We start from the raw sequence: 25,382 nt of genomic DNA on the forward strand, positions 1-25,382 counted from the left end.
CTCCACCTCCTAGGGTTTGAGTGATTCTCCTGCCTCAGCCTCCTGAGTAGCTGGGACTACAGATGCCCGCCACCATGCCCAGCTAATTTTTGTATTTTTAGTAAAGACAGGGTTTTACCATCTTGGCCAGGCTGGTCTCGAACTCCTGACCTTGTGATCCATCCGCCTCAGCCTTCCAAAGTGCTGGGATTACAGGCGTAAGCCACCACGCCTGGCCCACACCATGTTTTATTAGACAGTGCTGGTCTACAGAAATGAGAGCACCAATCCATTACTGCATAATATGATGCCCTGTGTTCACAACAGGGAACCTGAGCCTCAAGGAAAGAGTCAGGGAAGAGGAACAGACTTTACACATGTTTCATTGAAAAACACTTTAAGCATTATACTATAAGGCTAACTTTATGTGGCACTAGACCATAAGCATCCTTAGAAGTGGACACAGGCTGGGCACGGTGTCCCAGCTTGGGATTACAGGCATGAACCACCGTGCCCAGCCTGTGTCCACTTCTAAGGATGCTTATGGTCTAGTGCCACATAAAGTTAGCCTTATAGTATAACGCTTAAAGTGTTTTTCACTGAAACATGTCCAAAGTCTAAAGCACTTTGGGAGGCTGAGGTGGGCAGATCACTTGAGGTCAGGAGTTCAAGACCAACCAGCCTGGCTAACATAGGTAAACCCTGTCTCTACTAAAAATACAAAAACTAGCTGGACATGGTGGGGCACACTTGTAATCCCAGCTACTTGGGAGGCAGAAGCAGGAGAATCACTTGAATTTGGGAGGCAGAGGTTGCAGTGAGCCAAGATCGTGCCACTGCACTCCAGCCTGGGCAACAGAGTGAGCCTCCGTCTCAAAAAAAAAAAAAAAAAAAAAAAAAGCGGACCCAGAATCTCCCAAAATGCCTGCCACATGTGCCTCACACACAGAATATACACATATTTATTGAGGAGCTCTATTTAATCATCCACCCGTGTCAGAAAAATACGTCATGTAAGAGAATTCTTCCTGAAGCAAGTAAGTAGAGTGTCATAAAAATGTAAGTAATAACCTTTGTTGAAATCTCAAGGGCATTTATGGTTATACATTTACAGAATTATTCAATGTACACACTAAATCCTTTTATATTCCAATACCTTTTTAATGAAGGAAAGTTGTATATAAGTGTAATAAAAAGAGATAAATACTAGTTAAAATAAATATGAATGAGGGTGAAAAAGTTTTTAATAGTGATATAAGCTTTAACAACAAGAAATCTAAGGCTTTGCTTTTTGGAGCGGTTTTTAATATATCCTCAGTAAATCCTAAGTTAACAGACACTCAGTGAATCACAAATCAGCCTCAACTTTTGGTTCACTTTTCTTAGAGCAACACTAAAAAATAGCTTTCAAAAGTGGAGAAACTGACAGTAAATGTTCAGCATTATTTGAAAGCAATATAAAATGCTGTAAAGTTTCAGAAGTTAGTTCCCAGAGGATGACAAACATTTAACTTCTAAGAATCTTCAGCCTTACCTGGAGGGATGCTACTGTCAAATTCAAGGTGCATGGGTAAAGATGGAGGCAGTTCTATTTTTTTAAGTTGACTTTGAAAGTCATAATGATATATGTGTATTTCATGAAAATATGAGTTTTAGTATAATGGTCTGTTCTCTTTAGACAGATGGGACTCATTTATGTTCTACATGATTATACCCCAGAACTTCAGACTTAAGATGTTATAAATATTGTTAATCTATTATTTTATGAAGGATATGAAATTTTGGCCTCTCGGATTTGGATAGATGTATGCCAAATTTATGAGGGTGCTTTTCTATAAATGACAGATGCTGCCAAAGCACAAAACTATTTTTCTTCCATTCAACATCACAAGGTCCTGTTACTAGAGACAGATAAGGGTGAGGAGGCAGCTAAGAAGACCTTGCTGGCTAACTGATAGAGTCCTGTGGCAGTCAACAGAAATGAGAAGTTGTCAATTGGAAAACTTGGCCCCATTTGTAACAACACATAAAAACTATGAAGTACACAGGGGAACCCATAAAAATGATGAGGCGAGGGTCTCCATTTGTATCTATGGTGGAAAAATCTTAGACAAAATTGAAAATGCACTTTCATATGGCAACAGGGTGACCACAAAAAGGTAAACTGCTACTTTCGAGGCAAATCATTCTGATATACTCATTGATAACGACTCTGGATTTACACCTGAAGAACTGCAACCATGCAAAAGCACAATAGCTGAAAACTAAAATGAGCTGCTTCAAGGTGTCTTATCCTCTTTCTCTCCTTCTCATGTCTTTTCTAACACTATTACCTCACGGTCTCCATAGGGCATGGGTGTGGGATAAATAAAACTATTTCCCTGCCCTCAGTGGAAATATTTTAGGTAAAATGATTCAAAATACTATTGAAAATGTGAAGCGTGTTCAAGAGAACTCACGAGTACCCCTTTGGAGGCAGGGCAAGCCTTCTACCATGCTGCAATGCTCCGTCTCAGTGTTAGCCTCTATTTCAGTGAGTACATTTGGCTCTAGACATGTAAAGTCTGTAATTGTCAAGCAGGAACTTTGAGAACATTTATCATTTGCCATTTACCTAAAATGAGTGCTTTTATTCAAATTTGTTCTTGAAGAAATTTGTAACTTCTAAAACTTTTCTTCTGCTATACTGAAACACTACAGATAATATGCTGCATAGAAATTAAGGATTATCAATGAAACAAAGCCTTGATGGTCCCTTCACTGCCACAGCTTATACCAAAACAGTCAGCAAGAAATTTAAAAGTCATATATGGTCCTACTCATCAATTCTTTAGAACATGGTTAGTGGTTTCTTCCTTTGCCCGTTGGAATAATTGCATTTACTCCTCCAAGTCACAGAAGTTTAGAAGTAATTGGAATAATGAAACAAGCGTGAAACAAGAAACCCCAAGTTTCCATCCTGACTCTACTGGGATTTGAGTTGTGCCACCTGACATAAACCACCTAACCTTCCCATAACCCAGGTTCTTCATTGTTACTGTAGGTTTGGGAGCAGCTTGAAGGTGATGACTATATATTATTTCTCTTTAAATCCGATATATCCAACAATGACAACAAAAAACACCACTAGGTTGAAAGTTTTTGAGGGCGACAAATGTCCTTCTGTTCACTGTTGCACCCATATGTACTATGCTATTTAGTATAGATAATCAATATTTGTTGAGTGAATAAATGGATATCAAGTTCGTTGCATGAATGAACAAACAATGGATACTAATTTCAGCCCTATCTATCAAAGGGTTAAGAGAGTCAAGTGAAAACATATATGTAACTACGTCTTGTAAGCTGAACAAATTTAAGGCGTTTCTATTGTTATATTTCAACAGAAGATGCTAGCTCAATTATCTTTGCTCTTAATTGCATTTATAAATACATCTATAGCATTTTGAATCATTCTATGTGCATTCGTCTGTTTAGACAGCAACTGATTAAAGGCTGTTTAGCTCTAAGTAGCTTTATGTACTTTAAACTAGAAATGTCATTTCCTCATATTGATACCTAATTAATTTTTTTAAAAAATCCAATGTGAAAGCCCAGACATATGGACTGTTAGGTTGATTCTCATAATATTTTATTATTTTTAAGAAACAGGATTTTTCTGGAGGCTCTGTATTTTTTTAACCTGGTATGAGTTGTTAAGTGCTGTCAAAAGAAAGCCTTCAATTTGATGTATTGGGCATATTATCACAGGGAAGTATATTGTCATACGGCATTATGACACTTGAACTCCAGGGGGATATTTGGGTAGAGTGTCTGGCCAATATGTTCTAGCCATCTTCCTGAAGCTGCCTAATGCTTGCTGTGTTTTGACCCCAATTCTCCCAAAGCACATTTTTCCTCCCTCCCATTATATTTCCAACTTCCTCTGATGCATCATTAAAAGTTAGGACAGATCCTGGGAGACTATAAAGCCATTTATTTGGATTTTACATGTAACTCTACCTCAACTTCCAAAAAGTGAATGGACAGCTATTCTTGCATAACTGAAGAAGAATAGCTTTAATGAAATATATCTAATTTTTTGAATCATGTAGTTAGAACTTCTTACGATAAATGCAATTCATGCTATTATAGTTTAAACCCATTTTGTTTACTGACCTGAGAGAAAAAAAGAAAGCTTGCCATGATATCCTGAAATTTTTATACACAGTAGCTCCATTATAACAAATCTCTTTGCATTATACAGATCTGGATACAACATGAACCAAATTATGTCTCCAAAAGTAACATAAAAGAGAAAAATGGTTGTGCCAAGTGCCAAAATAGCAGGTAAGAGGGCTTCCCTAGCTCTTGGAAGCCTTTTAGATCACTTCTTAGAATAAATAATGTGTGCTCTCGAGGAGCAGAAAGAGTTCACCAGCTGGGCACAGTAGCACACACCTGTAATCCCAGCACTTTAGGAGGCCATGGCAGGCTGATCACTTGAGGTCAGGAGTTGAAGACCAGCCTGGCCAAGATGGTGAAACCCCATTTCCACTAAAAATACAAAAATTAGCCAGGCATAGTGGTGCGCGCCTGTAATCCCAGCTCCTCGGAGGCTAAGGCATGAGAATTGCTTGAACGTGGGAGGTAGAGGTTGCAGTGAGCCAAGATGATACCACTACACTCCAGCCTGGGCAACAGAGTGAGACTCTGTCTCCAAAAAATAAATAAATAAATAAAAAAGTTCATCTGTGGGTCACAAGTTTCTTGTCGAATACCCTGAAATCACACCTTGCCTTAAAGGATGTTCCCAGAAAGCTGCTCTGCCAGAAGCTCCCTCCGTTAACTCCTGGTTATTCCCTCTCTTTCAAAATGTAAACAAAACTTTGCTGCTAAGCTATTGATGCTAAAACATGAGAATGGAAATGGAATTAGTCAAGCCTATGGACGTTGCCAGTGCCTGCATAGTTGAAATCTGGCAGCTGAAACATCAAGTGAGTAACATTTTCACTTTTCATTTAAATATCTGAGAATCACAAATACTACTTAAGCCCACTTGACAGGAACTCTTCATTCAGAAGAAAAAGACCAATGCTGGGGAATTTCAGTCCCATGAAATTTGCAAATCAGTCATGAATTTTCACTGTGACTTTTACTCTAATTTTTGTCTGACTCCTTAAAGCAACATTGTCTGAAATAAAACATTTCAGTCAATTATCACAGTCATCATTCCTCTTCCCACCCTCTTTCTCTTTACATTTTACCTAGACCTTTTGTGAAGCACTGATTTTTGTGTCTTGTGTTTTTCTAGAACAGGATTTTAAATGAAATGAAAGCCAGATATCAACAAAAATCTATGACTTTGACAAAGCTGTGGGAGCTTTTCAAGAATTTAGAAACAGGCAATTAACAATACATTAGGTATTACATTGCTTGGACCAGATTTCCCATCTGGGCAAAGCTTCTAATTTTCCAACTTGAAAATTCTATAAAACTCATGTGGGAATTCTTGCTTAGAAGCTGACATATGGTTGACGGTGACAAAAGAACATGTATCTATTTGGCAAATGCACCCCCTTTTTTTTAAAGTGCCATCTTTCAATGACTTTGGTGTAGCTTTTATAAGTTTAATAGAACAAATACAATATTTTGTTAGTATTAATACTTATACCAAACACAGAGAAACAAAAAGTAATGGCCCAGCAAATGAGTTACCAAATAATTTATACAGATTTTGAGTAAGGAAACATGAAAAATGAGATAACCTCCAAATATAGGTGGTTTCTATTACTCCTAGTCCAAATCTGTACAGTCACAAAGTGAGTGACATCAATACTGTTAGACTACAGGTACTAGGAGGTGGGTAAAAGAGTGGCAGAGGAAGCAGAGAATGCAGGAAGAAAGACCACCACATATATACTGAAGAAGAGATGCTGTGGTTGAGATTTGTTTTCCTCTCTCCTGGGTTTTAGATCTTAATTCTCGTTCCTTGTTCACACCACTGGTATGCTTTATCCTGGTGTTTTCCAAATGCTCTGTAGGCAAACACAACTGCTTAGAAAGTGTCTTTGTTTTACTGAGCACCCGCTAACATTTGAGTATTGGAATGAAAGCCTTGAATCCTTAAACTTTATTTCAAAATATACTCATTGAAATTGGGCATCTCGTAGGTATAAGGCATGCTGTAACTATGATCCAGGCCCCTTTATTTCGATTTTCTATTTCCGTATTGCTCTTTCCTTGGTTTTATCTCCTCATCTTTGACTTTTTTTTCTATTTTTTTCTCTTCTTCCACACTTTTCCTTCTCCCTTTAATTATCTGCTTTTTTAAAAAATGGATTCTTCTCTGATTGTTCCATCTCTATTTCTGATTTTGACACTATTTTCTGCTAATTACTTTTACTAATATCCCTACAGCCAACCCAATTTTCAAATAATAATGTAACTTAAGTGGAACACTGAGCTCACTCAGTAGCAACGTTGTAACATGTATGGTACCTACCAACTGTTCTATTAGCTGAAAGAATAGAGTGACACTAACCTCCATTGTTTTATCATTTTACTTATGTGTTTTGCTGGAAGGTAAAGAGCATAATTTAGATAACAAAATCTTTTGCAGAGTATTATTCCATAGAGGCAGTGATATCCTGCATTAAATGAAACCAGGCAAGAAGTCAGGAGGCTCCTGCTCTTCCAAACAGTGGGTAGCCTCCAGCAAATAACTGCCACATTGTGTACCTCACCAGTTTGCAATTTTGAAAAATGGAGATAATATTTGATATTATACCTGATAGATATTGATTAAAGACTAATTAGATAATATATGTCAGAAGGCTTTGTTTTTTAGAGAGGGAGACATGCTATGTAATAATCTGGCATTTATGACTATATCTGTTCATCAGATAACATGATTTAGTGATCCTATTGTACAAAGAACAAAAAGTCTTCATTACCAAATTTAGCTTAGCTCAATCCTTCTACGCTGAGGAGCTTTTGGAGCCAGCATCTACAGGGCCTAATCAATAATGGTCCCTTTTTCCATAGTCTCTTTGTTTGAACAGGTTTTCTGAACCTTCCTCTTACAGTAATGGATTTGATCATCTCCAAAAGCCACGGGAAAGCAGTCTTAAGTCTCCTTCTAAAATTCTCCAATGATTCGAGAAGCAGAAGAGAATCAGAAATGTGTGTGTTTCCCACAAGAGGGAGGCCCCTAAAGACGGCATCAAACATAAGAAAAAGGGACATATTCTCTTAGTCTCCTTTGACAGACACTGTTCCTCAAAGAGTCACTGAAACAAGATGACATATCCGTCATGGGCCCAGAGGGGCAGATGTGAGAATTGTGGAAGCCTACTAAACATCCAATTTCATGGTATCCATGCTACAAAAATGAATTTTTTTCTCTTTCCACTGAATGAACCTACTCAGAAATTCTGCCGATTCACTGGGACTATGAAATATAGACTCTTCTTCAGAGGCATTTCACCTAGTAACCCATTTCGATTTATACATAAAGGTCTTCTGTTAATCAGTTTGTAACGTTGGAAATAATTCCCTTAAAATATGTAAGTCCATTTGTAACTCTGAGGGGAACCCTGAAGATCTTCAAAAAGCATCATCTTTTATTACTAAGCACATTTCCAGATTCATTTAGTAATGCCACTCTCTCAGAAAGTTCCCCCCTTTGGCTCCTCAACTCCTTTTAACTACAGTAAGAGAACATAAAAATATCTATTAGTAAACAAGTTTAAAGAGTCCTTCACTAAAAAAGTCTATAGTAAAAAACACACATAAAATAAATAGAAAGAAGTAATAAGCTCAGTATTTTAGATCCATTTCCTGATTTTAGTCTAAACACATTGTGATCAAGTAGTCTCTACTTGTTTTCAAGCATATATTCTTATATATATATATATTTACATACACACATATATACTTAAACGTATATATTTAATAACATGGAATGGAAACATATCAAATGCTTAGATTCCGTGCAAACATATAATCCTTCCCGTGAAGAAAACATATTAATATCACAAAAACAAATCATGGAGAGTAACATGCAACAACTGAGGGCAGGAAAACGGGGTCAGGGCAGGGGAACAGGAGAAACACAAAGAATGTAAAGAACAAAAAGTGTCATTGACCTGATTTGTCAGAGTTGTTGCCTGTGATTGGAGTGATGGAGCAGCTGGGATTAGCCTTTGCGCTGTCCTTGGAAGGAACCATTTTGGGTTTATTTTTCGTTGCCTCTAGTGCTTTGACCTTCTTGGCATGTTTACTTCCTTTGTAGTGGGCCTCGGCCTGGCTCTACAAAGGAGAACAAATCAGGCTCATTTTTTGCTAATTACAAACACCACAGTGGATGATCATGCAGGAAAAAAATACATTCGATCATAGGCACCACAGACATTTACAACTCAGTACCTGACTATGTTTTTGGCTCTTCGTGAAATGGTAGACCAGTTCCTAAGAGGGTATAGCATATCAAAACCTCCTATACAATACAAAGGACCTGCATCTTTAAAAAACCAGACATTATATGAGTGGACAAAAGGATTAGGGCAAGACTGTGACAAAGGTGAGCTTTGTCATCAGTGCCCTCCCACCAGTGCCCTTTGGGGCTACTTTTCAAACATTGGCTGGCAGCAGCAGCTTTGAGTGTCCTACCCATGCCTGTGGGTATGACCTTCCACAGTCATTTCCCTTCAGCTAAAATCCTGTTTGCCACGTGTCTACTTTCTTCTGGGCTCTGCTCTGAGACCAACTGGTGTGACAAAACATGTTAATAGGTACTACTGAGTGAAAATGACACTGAATTTTTTGGTAAGCTCTACATGCACTTCATGTACCATTTTGATGATTCCAGTTACAAGAACAGATAATATAAGCCACAAAGGAGGTAGGAACAAACCCTTGTTTCTGATCTCAGATGTGATTCTGAAGTCTAAGTGGTTAGTGTTAAATTCATTTATACACAAAGCATATATAGAACTGTAACTTCAGTACTAGATCAAAAGGAAAAAGAAAGAGCAAGACAAAACACAAAAACAAATTACAACAAGCCTTGAAAACATTTAATCAACTTACTGACATTTGGAAAATTCTCCTCTGCCTAAACAACAAGGCTTTTCTCTTATTGGTATCTAGTATTAATAGATACATTAACAAAAGAATCTAAGCATATTCACTTGAATTTTGAAAAGACTGAAAAAATATAAACATGTATTTAGTGAAAAGAAACAAAACTAAACATAAATGGTATATTAGCTTAGTTATAAAAGTGAAATGGATGACAAATCTTATGCAAAGCAACATGAACTTTTGTTAGAGGATTTCTAAAGAAATAACTTTAAAAACCATCAGTTTTCTTTATATACTTGTATGTGTTTGAAGAGGATTAAATGAACTCTTCCACTCATTCTCCTCAACAAGCAGAATACAGGTGATAAGTGTGTTTGTAGGTAGGTAGTTGGAAGCGATAGTGGACAGAATGGGTCTCTGTCCTTAGGGTCCAATGAGGTTTCACAAATACATGAGGTAAGAAGTTCAATGGAGAGCTATCCATATACAAGGGTGAGCTAAAACAGCAAAAGATGCATGCTATGGGAGATACAGGACAGCAAAAAAATGGACCAGAGGGGAGTGGTATTAATGAAGACTTCCTAAAATGGGTAACTTTTGATTTGAGATTTGAGGAAAGGGATCCATATACACTGGTAGCGAAGAGTACGTTTCTAGTTGGAGAATGCAGGCCTAAGGAAAGTACTGACACTAGAGTGCCGGAACAGTGAGGGCCATGGCTGGACAGGTGCTTACATAGGCCTCGTGGTGGAACATCATCAACATGAGGTTAAGGAAACTAGATGTGTAGTTATGTAGAGGAGGTCACCACTGAGGTGAGATTCTCAAGCAGAGGCCTGATGATACACACAAATTCCAAATGGGGAAGACTTCTGCAACAGCTATTTATTACATGTTTCTTGGATTGAATATGAGAGAAAAGAAATGACACAGAAAGGAAGGCAGCAGAAAGAATATATGATTCTTCTGGTAAAATCATTAGTGGAGAGTATGACTATAATAAAGTCCCTTTTATAATAGTATCATTGATTTCTTGAAGCCTTGGTTATTATCAATCCTCCTTCTGCCGTTTGCTTAAGTGGAACCATTTCACTACTAACTAGTAGAGACAAAGCACTCTTCTAATGTGCCATGATTAGACTAAGCCATCTAAGGTTGATTATTGTGTGTTGTTGAAGTGTTTCTTCTGACTTTCCTGCTTGTTTCACTCCAGCTTACCAGGACATGTTGCTTTGCTATCTTCAGACATCCAGCCACAGCTAGTTCAGCAGAACTGGTGATGGTGAGCACCACTTCAATGCCAGCATTACTTCCAGATCTTGGTGGGTGATAGGCCTACTTTATCCTAAGCTTATAAATGATGATGATGAATTTATTCATGCCAAATATTATAGATGATATAGTCACAAGTGTTAAGGGTCATGCAGTGAGTTAAACATCATATCTATATATTTGCTCTCCCATTTAAATGGAAGCTTGGTGATAGATTCATGCCACAGTCTGTTTTTCAGTGTACCTTGATTCTGCTGTGTTATTTCTTGTAGGGCGGGAGGTGGTTGGGGAAAAAAATATTGCTTTGGTAGTAGTGTAATCTAAGGATAGGTTTTGGACATATTAGTGATTTCCCTAGCATATAACCCAGATCACCCAAGGTCTATAGCCTTGTGCTGACTATACACGGTCCCTAACTTCCTGAATATCTTTTCATACATATCTTTTTAGATCTTCATTGACTTGGCATTGCTCTTACTTGGTTTGCTCAAGGACTTCTCATGTTGTTCTCTGTCAAGTTGGAAAAAAAAATAATCACGTGGGGAGAAAAGTGTAACATTATTTTAGGACCTTTATTCATTACCAACCAAGAATGTTTGAATCCAACTAATATAGTTTGGTAGTTATACATTAAGAAAATATGAAAATAAAAATTAAAAATTGCTAATGTAATATAATAATATAATAATGATTAATATTACTGAGCTTACTGTTTCAGGCACAATTCTAAATGCATTACATATCTTAGCTCATTTAATCCTTATAATAGCCTATGAAATAGGCATTATTGGCCAGCACTTCACAAGTGGGAAACTGGGAATAGAGAAGTTAAATAACTTATAAAAAGCCACACAGGTGGGTGGAGAAGCCATGGTAGATATAAAATGCTTACATGCATATCCCTATTTAATTATATACCCACATTATACATATACATACATACACTAAGTTAATGTTATAATTTTATTAGAAGTAAAAAATATACACAAAGATAGCATGCTGCTTTTAATGACTCAGAGGATTATAACTTAATCCTATAGAAATTTCTATGAGTAGGAAATACATACTTAATTCGTGGGAAATATGCTAATATTAAACACCAGGTCTGATCCTTCTGTTGAGTAAAGAAAGTTCCACCTTTAGGCCAGGTGCAGTGCCTGCAAGCCCAGCACTTTGGGAGGCCCAGGAGGGAGTATCGCTTGAGCTTAGGAGTTTGAGATCAGCCTAGGCAACATCACGAGACCTTGTTTCTACCAAAATTCAAAAACATTAACAATGATAGACTGGATTAAGAAAATGTGGCACATATACACCATGGAATACTATGCAGCCATAAAAAATGATGAGTTCATGTCCTTTGTAGGGACATGAATGAAATTGGAAATCATCATTCTCAGTAAACTCTCGCAAGGACGAAAAACCAAACACCGCATGTTCTCACTCATAGATGGGAATTGAACAATGAGAACACATGGACACAGGAAGGGGAACATCACACTCTGGGGACTGTTGTTGGGTGGGGGGAGGGGGGAGGGATAGCATTAGGAGATATACCTAATGCTAGATGGCGAGTTAATGGGTGCAGCACACCAGCATGGCACATGTATACATATGTAACTAACCTGCACATTGTGCACATGTACCCTAAAACTTACAGTATAATAATAAAAAAAATTTTAAAATAAAAAATAAATAAAATAAAAAAATTAAAAAAGTGAAAAAAAAATTAGCTGAATATGGTGGCACATGCCTGTAGTACCAACTTCTTGTGGGGAGGAGGTGGATGGATCACTTGAGCCTGGGAAATTGAGGCTGTAGTGAGCCCTAATTGTTCCACTGCACTCTGGCCTGGGCAACAGAGTGAGACTCTGTCTCAAGAAAAAAATAAAAAAAAAAAAAAATAAAGTTCAACTTTTTAAATATAGAACAATTTCTACAACGTATCAGGAGACCTGCTAAAAACTCATCTTTCACAGTACACTAAATAGCGCAGCGTTACTTTAGTGCCCTTTGGCTAAAGAAACATATGGTTCTCTAAATAAAACCTCCAAGTACAAGATAAACAGTGTCATTTCCTCATTACTATTTCTTGGCATCAGTGCCGAAAGTTAACAGTGTCAATTAACACTTGGGATAAGGATCCAGCTAAGTGACACTTCACTGGCCAAGACGGAAAAAACTCTCCATAGCCATGATCCACTTCTGCTTCGAGTTCAGGGTCAGGCAGAGAAGTGCAACAAGGCTTTTTAGCTTTTATTGACTGTTGTTTGGGAAAAATGGAGTGGAAGACTGTGAAATAAAGACAGAATGGCAAGTGCCACTTCCTTATATTTGGCATCTTTCCCATTCTCCTGTGGTATTCTTAGTAGTGGCACTTTGCTATCCCTAGTACTGTGTCTGAGGCAGTGTCAACAGTTTCTGAATGCTGGGCAAATCTTCAAGTGAAACCGAGACACTGTTAAGTAGCAAAAGATAACCTGACTTCATTATCTAGGAATCTTCTTAATTGAGGAGTGAAAGAAACAAGGACAGGAGCCAGAAAACCCATGAACTAGGCAACACACGTCAAGCCCATCAACAATGGCTCTTGTGACACTTCTAAGAGACTAGGTTGGCCAAGCTGACTTACTTTACACCCAATGAGTAATTAGCAGACACATGCTTGTCTAGCAGTAATGGCTTGCATTCTGCTTCCCCTCCTAAAGTGCTGCTGTGCCCCTAACTGTCAGTGACCAAAGAAACCTCTTCACAAGAATTGCCAGAATTAGAAAGAGTCACCCAAACCACTACACTGACCTTCATATGAGAATTCATCAGCATATAGGTTCTTCTCTGAAGGCCACTCTGGTAATTACCTGACCACCCACTGATAGAAGAATAGCTTTGATAGGAAATGACAACTTGGAATGTTTTCTTCCATTAATAACCTTTGTTGCTAAAGCTCTTCACTTTCTCAAATCCTCTGAATTTCTTAGAACCCCATTGTTCCAAACAAAAAAGATAAAGAATGAGATAACTTAGTGCTTCAAAAACAAAAATGTAACTCAAAAACTTCTAAACTTCACTGTGCTCTCATTTCTAATTTTTACCTAATTTCTTTCTTTTTTTTTTTTTTTTTTTTTGAGCCGGAGCCTCGCTCTGTTGCCAGGCTGGAGTGCAGTGGTGCAATCTCAGCCTCGTTGCAACCTCCACCTCCTGGGTTCAAGTGATTCCCCTGCTTCAGCCTCCTGAGTAGCTGGGACTACAGGCGTGTGCCACCATGCTCGGCTAATTTTTTTGTATTTTAGTAGAGACGGGGTTTCACCCTGTTGGCCAGGCTGGTCTCTATCTCCTAACCTCATGATCCGCCCGCCTCGGCCTCCCAAAGTGCTGGGATTACAGGTGTGAGCCACTGCACACGGCCTGATTTTTACCTTATTTCTAATTTGGACTTCAGAGACATGGCTAGGATCTTGAATGAGGACATTAAACTGTGCTCACTTTGTATGGAAAAAACAGTCGGAGGACAAACTCACAAAGTGACTGGGGAAAGACAATGGCCCTGGAAAAAGTACTTACCTATCTATTTACCAATAGAACCAACCTTTTTTTGCATTTTAAAAAGTAATTAGAACTGTTCCCTTAATTAAAGAAAGTGCATAAAGAAAGTGCATAATTAAAACTACTGGCATCTGTTTTTTTCCTGAGACCTTAGATTTCAATGTGTTAAGCAGTGTTATAAGGGAAATAGCAGAGGTCAGCTAATTTTCAGGAAAACCCAATATACTAAAATGCCAAATAGAACATACATCAAATGAACTACCATAAAACAGGCTAAACTAACAAAGGGGAAACCTGATGATTTATTCTGCAAAAAATTATTTAGTACCTGCCATGGGCTAGATATTGTAAACGATTAAAAACAAAGACCCCTACTTGCCAGAATGGTGGTTGGAAGAAAAGACAAGCATACAAATAACTATAATCCAAAGCAGAAGGCAGAATTATAAAATGGGAGGTACCAAGAAACAAAGAATATGAGAATCAGGAGAGAGGTAAATCTCTTCAGATTGAGGAAATCAAGAAAGCTCCACAAAAAGAGGGTATCAGAGCTGGGTTCTGCTGCAAGGGCCGGGCTCTGAAGTGGCAGAATGGAGATGAAGGTATTATGGGCAAAGGGAACAACATGTGCTAGGGCACTGAGTCCTGTGTATTATTATACAGTGTTTCCTGGGCACATACACTCTTCAGTTTCACTAGAATAGAGATATAAAGGGAACAACAGGGAAAAGTACGTTGTACTACCTTGAAAATGGTTCCCTGTACCACAGAAACATACCATAGTGTTTTCAATTAAAAATCAAATATTCTATTTGTAGGCATTTTGTATAGAAAATGATTAGGATGTAAGATGCTGCTCTTACATCACAGATTTTATCCTCTGCTCCAAACTACAATCTTACGTTAAATTAATTAAGTTATTTATATTGAAGCTTTAATAATTATTTGAGATAAAAGCAAGGCACTTAAAATGCTATAGTTAAACATACTAAGAAACTAAAGTTTTCTGAGAAATAGTTAAATAATTACTTGAATCACTGTTTCAAGATAAAGCTGTTTTTACTATTACAATGCTTTTTGCATATACTTGTTGCATTCATAAGATCACACACTCTCAGAGACACAGCTACAATATAGGAAGCATCAGCTATACCCAAGAGAAAGGCTTACATATCCAAAGATTGCTAGTAAGTTTTTCTGCTGATATTTGCAATTGTAAGGCCTTCAATATCAGTAATGACACACTACTGGCTTTGATATTCACTTCATTCAATTCTCATCTATTGGGATCTGTTGAAAACAAAGTCCAGACAAAATTATAACTATTATGAGCTTTTTAGCTTAAAAAGACATAATGTCTTTGCTAATTGCTAATTTATAGCTAGTGAAACGCTACAAGTTGCTATGGCCTGTCTAGGGCCATCCCACTGCATAACTCTGCAGGGCACTATTCACATATATTTCAACATTCGTAGTATCTTCTGGATTGTGCCAGGCCAGAGTTGTACCTATAACATTCTATATTTATTGGCTCTATAATATAGATGTAAAAAAACCCATCAACTCCAAATATTTCTATGTTACTAAAGTGAAAGTGGTTGCTTTCTAAGAAGAAAATGATGTGTACTCTAGACTGCTAATTCTTTTTGGGCCCAATTTAGATTCTAACAATATTATAAGATAGAATTACAGTTCTTGTGTTATGGCTGCTTTGAAATACCACTATTTGAATATATGAGCATTACACACACACACACACACACACACACACATATGTTCAATCACATTATCAAAAAACTTCAATGTAGGCAAAATTCACTTCTTAAAATGCTAAGATCTTTAGAGGGCTTGAAATTAATTTTTCAAATGTATTTATTCGTCAGCTAAGAGTCTTGATGCTCATGTTTCTTGCCCATGACTCATTGGTGGAATTACTTACACACAGAAACATAGAGAAGTTATAAATGGACCAAATAACTATGACAGAATTTACATGATGAATTAGAAAGATGCTGCAGTTTGAGTTAAAAATCAGCTGGAATATAGTAAAAAAAAAAGGGCTTTTAAAAAATAATGGAGTTTCAAGTGAATAAAATTTTGTCTCATTTTCCCAGTAAGTTTTATATTTCACTTTCGATTACTGGAAGGCAGATTATTAATTTTAGATGATTCCCAGCAATCTACATTTCTTCCCCTAGATATTCACTGACACTATATGTTACTAGTTTAGGGTTGAGTAGCACAGCGCATAAGAGAGACAATTATTTAAGCTTGGCTGTATCAACCGTGATCTGAACACAAATCTTTCCATTTGTTCAATTCGGTGCTCTCTCTCTCCTCTAGTTCTCTCCTGTATTTCAAATCAGCCCATAATGAAAAATTATCTTCTTTTATAAATAAGTTTATTATATATGTACCAAGGTAAAGTTAATCTCAGATGATTAGTTCCTTAATTCTACGAATGAATACTGTAAATTATAGATTTTTTATTTTGAAAAAGATTTTTCTCTCACAAACCTAATGGAAGTAGGTTTATATGAATTTTTCAGCATAGGTAATGAGTAATAAAATGATTTTTATTTAATGTCACAATTTAACATCATCACAATTTATTTAAGAATTCATCAAGAAGTATCTTGCTTAAGAAAGCAAGACTGCTTAACTCTCCCTTTAAATTATATTACAATTTTGGAATTTCTAAAAGGTATATTTACTTCACCTTCTGGATTGGGATCAATATCTGAGTCAATTTAATGATAAATGTATATGTAAACTCTTAGTATATGCACTAGATCTTAAGGGAGGCCACATGAAGTAAATGAAACCTGGCAAAGCATGCCTTTAGCCACTCTCTCAAAGCATAAGAGGAGACAAATCACAAACTTCATGAATAATGCACTTGATAAACTCTATTCTTTGTTATACCAGAGTGAGAAAACGAGTTCTCTGTCTACTAACATAATCTTAAATATGAAATAATGGGAACCATTATAATTTATAAAAATATCTAATTTTCTCAAATAATTATGTGTATAGGGACCTCATCTTTTAGAAGTTCTGAACTTTAGAGATTTAATAAAACACATGGATAATATCTTTTATTTTTCGTTCGCTTATTTATTTATTTTAGAGACAGGGTCTCACTCTGTCACCCAGCTTGGAGTGCAGAGGGGCCATCATAGCTTGCTGCAACCTCAGACTCCTGGGCTCATGCTGTCCTCCTGGTTTAGCCTCCCAAGTAGCTAGGAGTACAGGTACATGCCACCATTCCTGGCTATTTTTTAAAAATTTTTTGGAGAGGTGAGGTCTTGCTATATTGCTCAGGCTGGCCTTAAACTCCTGGTCTCGAGTGATCCTACTGCCTTGCCCTCCCAAAGTGCTGAGATTCAGGTGTGCAACACCATGCCTGGCCATCTTTTATTTTATAATGTGACACAAAATATTATAATTTGTTAATTACTTACTATTTTTGAATTATTTATTTTATGATTTTCCCAAAAGTATTTAAAAATAGAAATCACCCATCTCCCTCAAATTAATTTCACATCTTATATTAAACTTGGAAATCTTAGTTGATAATTCTCAGCTGCTTTGACATACAAGGGAGGATATTTCAGAGTTTATAGTGTTTTCACAGTTATATCCCAAGTTGCTAATGTGTTTGAGAGTGCTGCTATCTTTCAGTGGGAAAACAGACTGCCATTGTGTGCTTCATGAAGCAATTTTTATTACTCAATGATAAGTAATGCAATATAATTCAAGTTTATGCATTAAAGCTGTGACTCTATAGCTAACTGATTCAAGCCTGCTGATGGTCTTTTAAATTAGGCTCCCAGGCTTCCACACATTAATTTTTAATCAGTCCAGAAGGTATTACACTTACTTTGATTTCCACATTAAGGAAATTTACATAAATAATACAAAATAAATCTAAAATTAGAATTTGCATTGTGTCTCCTTTTGTTTGACAAACAATATCCTTAATGTAGATGAAAGTGGCAAAGTAACTTTGAAAGTTCAATGCTCAGAGAATTGGTTGACAAATAGCATTAGTAATATTTTATATATGTTTAATATATTAGTTACTTATCATTACTCATTTGAAAACCTGTTTCACAAAACAGGTTTTTGTAAAATTCATAGTCCAAAACCCTAAACCAATTACTAAAACCTAGAAGATATCTTATAATTCAAAATTAAGTGGAATATGTAAATGTGAAGGTTAATAACAGATACCTTCAAAACACAATGTAACTAAGAGAAAATAATGAAAACACATCTTTAGTAGTCGCTTAGCCCACCTGAGTCATGCTAAGGCCATTTCTATAGTAAAGTGCCAGATTAAACTAAAAGTTTTCATTCAAAATTAATTGGGTCAACCTTCCTCACATATAAGAGATTGGTCTGCTGGAGGCAAAACAAAAATAATAATATCTATAACTTTGATTCACCAATAAAATCTAAAATATTTTAATAGAATCAGCAAATGCTAGTGGGTTTCCACTTTCTGATTCTGTGTGATATTGTCTAAAAGTTCTACTCACCAATAATAGTCATAACAAAATAGTCATACATATAATATATGATATCATCAATGTGAATTGTTTTAATTCAACTCAATTTAGCAATGTTTTGTTATGTATCATGTAATAGGTATTTCAGAAGACATGCTTTGTGACTTCTAGGAGCTTATAATCTTGTGTAGAGGATAACAAAAGTGAATACCATATACAGGTATATGGCATGTATATGTGTACATATGGCATGTATATGGCATGTATATATATATGTAGGTTTGTGTGTGTGTATATACGTATATATATACGTATATACGTATATACACACATATACGCATATATACGTATATATACACACATATACGCATATATACGTATATATACACACATATACGCATATATACGTATATATACACATATATATACGTATATATACACACATATATATACCTATATATATAGCAGAGGGAGAAAAACATTCTAAAAGGAGGAATGTAACACTGAGGGTCCATCCATTCTTTAATGCAACAAATATCTATTGAATACATATTATATTCTAGGCATTATTCTAAGTGTTGTAGAATACAGGTCTATTGAAACTTGTGTTCTAATATGAGGACATAGATAAGAAATTATAAATTTATATATATATATATATTAGTGTAAACAGATAAGTGATACACATCACTTATATAGTGCTATAAAAAATAAAGACAAGTAAGGGGTAGACTATGGTGTAACGTGCCATTTTAAGTATCAAGGAAACTCTGTTGAGAGGGCATTTTCACAGAGACCTGAATGAAGTAAGGGAGTTAACCAGGTAGATATCTGAGAGAAGAGTACTTCAGGTTCAGGGAACACCAAATATCCATTGTAAGGATTTTGATTTTTTATTCTGAGTAGATGCAGAATCACAGGAGTGTTTTAAGTCAGAAGAGCAATCTTGTTTGGCTTCCATTTATTAAAGGATCACTTTGGTTGCTGTATGGAGAACCAACTGTGTGTGTACAGTGGAGAGGCTGGAGGTGAGGCAAAGTAGAAGAGGAGCCTCATCCAGGAAAGAGATGAAAAGGGTTCAAAATTAAATCCCACTGACCAATCAGAAAGGCTTCAAAAACATAATTTTCTTAATGGATATTTATAATTTTTCACATATCTGCAATTTTTGGACATAAATCATCCATAATTTTGGTGGAATTTTATGTTCAGCTAGCTAGCAATTACTTTTGTTTCTTTTAAATTTAAATTGTATTTTTTAAAATCTACGTAAAACAATCACACAGTTAAAAGCATAAAAAAAAAAGCAGAGAAAAGTTACCTCTTAGATTCAGCAACCAGTTGTTATCACTTTCTTGTGTATCCTGCCAGGGATTGTTTACATGCCTATCAAGCAAATGTATACATATATGTGTACTTTTTCTTTCTTGTATTTGTAGACAAGTGCCTACACACTAAATATGCTGTTCTGCACTTTGCCTTTTCTATTTAGCAATAGGTTTTAGAAATATTTCATATGAGTAATTAAAAAGTTTTCTAATTTTTGAAAGTGGTTGTGTATATTTATTTTATTATTGTGTGGTAGCTACAGGGCAAAATTCCTTCTGCTTGAGAAAAACAGAGGGAAAAGTAAAGGGGACTTTGTCTTGCACCTTAGGTATTAGCATGGCCACAGAGGGGTAGAGCACCACGTGTACTCTCGGGGTCCCCAGATCCAGGACTGGACTCTTGGATAGCATTTCTGGACCTGCCTTGTGCCAGAGGGGGAGCCCATTGCCTTTAACAGTGAGTCCCAGGCCAGGCAGCATTCATGACAAGCTGACTTAAGAGATCCTGGGCCTTAAGGGAACATTGACAGAAATCTGGCAGTACCCCTCATGGCCTAAGGTGGTGGTGGCTATGAGATGAGTCTCCTCTGCTTTTGGAAATAGGAAGGAAGAACTGTACTTTGTGGTTTGTGTGCCAGCTCAGCCTCAATACAGTAGAACACCAGGTAGACTTCTAAGGTTTTTGACTCTAGTACTCAACTGACAGATGGCACTTCTGGACCCACCTGGGAACTGGGTGACCTCACCGCCCTAAAGGGAAGAAAACAGGCCTGGTTGGCTTTGCCACCTGCTTATTGTAAAGTCCTAGGGCCTTGAGTAAACATAGGCAGTAGCCATGGAGTGGTTGCAACAGGCCTTGGGTGAGACCCAGTGCTGTGCTGGCTTTAGGTCTCACCCAGCACAGTCATAGTGGTAGTGGCCACAGGGGTGCTTGTCACACTACCCCCAGCTTTAGGTGGCTTAGAATGGAGAGAGACCCTATATGTTTGGGAGAAATTAAGGGAAAAGGACAAGTCTCTGCTTGGTAATCCAGAGAATTTTCCCAGATCCTGTCCAAGACCATCAAGATGGTACCTCTATGAGTCTGCAAGCACCGCAGCGTTATAGGGATTGCAGTGCCTCTAAAGCAGTTACAGCTTAGATCACAATACCCAAGTCTTTTCAAATATCTGCCAAGCCTTCCCAAGAAGGACGGCTACAAATAAGCCCAGGCAGTGAAGACTACCTAAATACCTAACTCTTCAATGCCCAAAGAACATCTATTAGCATCAACACTATCCAGGAAAACATGACTTCACCAAATGAACTAAATAAAACATCAGGCACCAATCCTAGAAAAACAGTTTCAGACACAGAATTATAACTGTGTTGAGGAAACATAAAGAAATTCAAGATAACACAGAGAAGGAATTCAGAATTATATTAGATAAATTTAACAAAGAGACTGAAGTAATTAAAAGGAATCAAGCAGAAATTCTGGAGCTGAAAAATGCAACTGGCCTTCTGAAGAATTCATCAGACTTGTTTAATAGCAGAATTGATGAAGGAGAAGAAAGAATTAGTGAGCTTGAAAATGGGCTATTTGAAAATACACGGAGAGAGGAGACAACAGAAAAAAGAATTAAAAAAACAATGAAGTATACCCACAGGATCTAAAAACATAGCCTCGAAAGGGCAAATCTAAGAGTTATTGGCCTTAAAGAGGAGGTAGAAAAAGAGACAGGGATAGAAAGTGTATTCAAAGACATAATAACAGAGAACTTCCCAAACATAGAGAAAGATATCAATATACAAGTACAAGAAGGTTTAGAACACCAAGTAGATTTAACCCAAAAAGACTACCTCAAGGCACTTAATAATCAAAGTCCCAAAGGTTAAAAATAAAGATTCTAAAAGCAGCAAGAGAAAATAAACCAATCACATACAACAGAGCTCCAATACATCTGCCAGCAGACTTTTCAGTGGAAATCTTAAAGGCCAGGAAAGAGTGGCATGACATATTTATAGAACTGAAGGAAAAAAATCTTTTATCCTAGAATAGTCTATCTGACAAAAATATCCTTCAAACATGATGGAGAGGCCAGGAGTGTTGGCTCATGCCTGTAATCTCAGCACTTCGGGAGGCTGAGGAGGATGGATCACTTGAGGCCAGGTGTGCGAGACCAGCCTGGCCAACATGGCAAAACCTTGTCTCTACTGAAAACACAAAAATTAGCTGGGTGTGGTGATGCACATCTGTAATCCCAGCTACTTGAGAGGCTGAGGCTCAGGAATCACTTGAACCTGAGAGGCAGAGGTTGCAGTGAGCTGAGATCACACCACTGCATTCCAGCCTGGGCAACAGAGTGAGAATCTGTCTCAAAAACAAACAAATGAACAAACATACAGAGAAACAAAGACTTTCCCAGACAAACAAAAGCTGAGATATTTCATCAAGATCAGACCTATTCTGTAAGAAACGCTAAAGAGAGTATGTCAGAAAGAAAAGGACATTGATGAACAATAAATAATCACGTGAAGGTACAAAACTCACTTGTAATAGTAAATACACAGAAAAACACAGAATAAGATAACACTATAACTGTGGTATGTAAACTACTCTTAGCCTAAGTAGAAAGACTAAGCAATGAATGAATGAAAAATAACAGCTACAACAACTTTTCAAGACATAGTACAATAAGATATAAATAGAAACAACAAAAAGTTAAAAAAGTGGGGGGATAAATTAAGACATTAAGTTTTTTATTAGTTTTCTTTTTGCTCGTATGTTTATGCAAATAGAGTTAACTTCTTTTCAGGTTAAAATAATAGGTTACAAGGTACTATTTGCAAACCTCATGGTAAACTCAAACCAAAAAAAAAAAAATACAATGAATATACAAAAAAATAAAAAGGAAGAAACTCAATCATATCACTAGAGAAAATTGCCTTCACTACAGGAACACAAAAAGGAAAGAAAGGAGGAAGGAAGAGAAGACCATAAAACAACCAGAAAACACATAAAAAAAAGGCAGGAGTAAGTCCTTACTTATCAATAACATTGAATGTAAATACACTAAACTCTCCAATCAAAAGACACAGACTGGCTGAATGGATGAAGAAACAAAACCCATTGATCTGCTGCCTACAAAAAACACACTTCACCTGTAAAGACACACAGATTGAAAATTAAGGGATGTAAAGATATTCCACACTAATGGAAACTAAAGAAATAGTAGGAGTTGCTATATCTTATATTAGAAAAAATAGATCTCAGGCCAAAAACTATAAGAGACAGAGAAGGTCACTATATAGTGATAAAGGGGTCAATCCAGCAAAAGAATATAAAAATTTTAATATACATGCACCCAACATGGGAGCACCCAGATAAATAAAGGAAATGTTATTAGAGCTAAAGAGAGAGGCCCCAATACAATAATACCTGGAGACTTCAACAACCCACTTTCAGCACTGGGCTGATCTTTCCAGACAGAAAATCAATAAAGAAACATAAGACTTAGTCTATACTGTAGACCAAATGGACCTGTTAGATATTTATAGAACAATTAATCTAATGGCTGTAGAATACTATTCTTTTCCTCAACACATGGCTCATTCTCAAGAACAGACCACAAAAAAACTACATATAACAAGTCTACATATAGACCAAATGGACCTATTAGATATTTACAGAACATTTAATCTAACGGCTGTAGAATATTTATTCTTTTCCTCAACACATGGATCATTCTCAAGAACAGATAAAAAAAAAAACCTCATATAACAAGCCTTAAAACATCAACAAAAATGGAAATAATTTCGAGCATCTTCTCTGACCACAATGGAATAAAACTAGAAATTCATAACAAAAGAATTTTGGAAACTATACAAATATATGGAAATTAAACAATATGTTCCTGAATGATGAGTGGTTCAATGAACAAATTAAGAAGAAATGAAAAAGTTTCTTGAAACAAATGATAATGGAAACACAACATACCCAAACCTATGGGATACTGCAAAAGCAGTACTAAGAGAGAAGTTTATAGTTTTAAGTGCCTACATCAAAAAAGAGAAAAACTTCAAATAAACAATCTAATGATGCATCTTACAGAAACAGAGAAGCAAGAGCAGACCAAACCCACATTTTGCAGAAAAAAAGAAGAGTAGAAATAAATAAAATTGACATGAAAAACCAATACGAAAAATCAATGAAACAAAAATTTGGCTTTGAAAAATGTTATGGAAAATTGACAAACATTTAGCCATACTAAGAAAAAAAGACAGAAGATCCAAATAAGTAAAATCAGAAATGAAAAAGGAGACATTACAACTGATTCTGCAGAAAGTTAAAGGGTCATTAGTGGCTACTATAAGAAACCATAAAGCAACAAATTGGAAAATCTAGAAGAAATGTAAAAATTCTTAGATACATACTAACTACTAATGTTGAACCAGGAAAAAGTCCCAAACCTAAAAAGACCAACAACAAGTAACGAGATAGAAACTGTAACAAAAAGCTCCCCAGTAAAGAAAAGCCTGGGACCTCATAGCTTCGCTAATAGATTCTACCAAACATTGAAAGAACTAATATTAATCCTACTCAAATTATTCCAAAAAATAGAAGAGGAGGGAATACTCCAAACTCATTCTACAAGGCCAGTATTACACATTACAAAGACATAAAAAAACTGCATGCCAATATCTCTGATGAATATCAATGCAAAAATCCTCAATAAAATACTAGGAAATTGAATTAGACAATACATTAGAAGGATCATTCATCATGACAAGTGGGATTTATCCCTAGGATACAAGGATGATTCAACATATGCAAATCAATCAATGTGATACATCATATCAACACGATGAAGGATTAGAACTATATGATCTTTTCAACTGATGCTAAAAAAGCATTTGAAAAATTCAACATCCCTTCATGATAAAAACCCTAAGAAGACAGAGGATAGAAAGAACACACCTAATAATAAAAGCCATATACTACAGACCTATGGCTCGTATTATACTGAATGGGGAGAAACTTAAAGCCTTTCCTCTAAGATCTGAAACATGACAAAGTGCCCACTGTTACCACTGTTATTCAACATAGTACTTGAAGTCCTAGCTAGAGTGATCAGACAAGAGAAAGCTACAAAGGACCTCCAAATTGGAAAGAAAACTGTCAAATTATCCTTATTTGCAGATGATATTATCTTATATTTGTAAATAAAGACTCCACACACAAAAACCTATTAGGACTGATAAAAAAAATTCAGTCAAGTTGCAGGATACAAAATTAACATATAAAAATCTGTAGCATTTTTATATGTGAACAGTGAACAATGTGAAAAAGATATAAAAAGGTAATCCCATTTACAATAGCCACACATAAAATTAAATATCTAAGATTTAACCAAAGAAGTGAAAGATCTTTACAAAGAAAACTGTAAAATTGATGAAAAAAATTGAAGAGGACACAAAAAATGAAAGGATATTCCATGTTCATGGACTGGAAGAATTAATATTGTTAAATTGTCCATACTACCCAAAGCAATCTACAGATTCATTGCAATCACATTTTTCACAGAAATAAAAAAAAACTATCCCAACATTTATATGCAATCACAAAAGACCCAGAATCACCAAAGCTATCCTACACCAAAAGAACAAAACTGGAGGAATCACATTATCTAACTTCAAATTA

General features: G+C 36.2%; 1 protein-coding gene across 7 annotated transcripts in view; it reads right to left on the bottom strand.

Moving 5' to 3' along the window:
* ZNF385B (zinc finger protein 385B) overlaps window positions 1–25,382 on the bottom strand; it is a 430,199-nt gene that overhangs the window by 35,374 nt on the left and 369,443 nt on the right. For all 7 annotated transcript variants that reach the window (XM_054477896.1, XM_054477895.1, XM_054477894.1 and 4 more), the window contains one exon: window positions 8,109–8,271. In XM_054477896.1, the coding sequence (XP_054333871.1) occupies window positions 8,109–8,271 (163 nt within the window). The remainder of the gene's footprint in view (window positions 1–8,108; window positions 8,272–25,382) is intronic.

This window comes from Pongo pygmaeus, chromosome 11 (assembly GCF_028885625.2).
Source record: "Pongo pygmaeus isolate AG05252 chromosome 11, NHGRI_mPonPyg2-v2.0_pri, whole genome shotgun sequence".
In the NCBI taxonomy this organism is placed as follows: domain Eukaryota; kingdom Metazoa; phylum Chordata; class Mammalia; order Primates; family Hominidae; genus Pongo; species Pongo pygmaeus.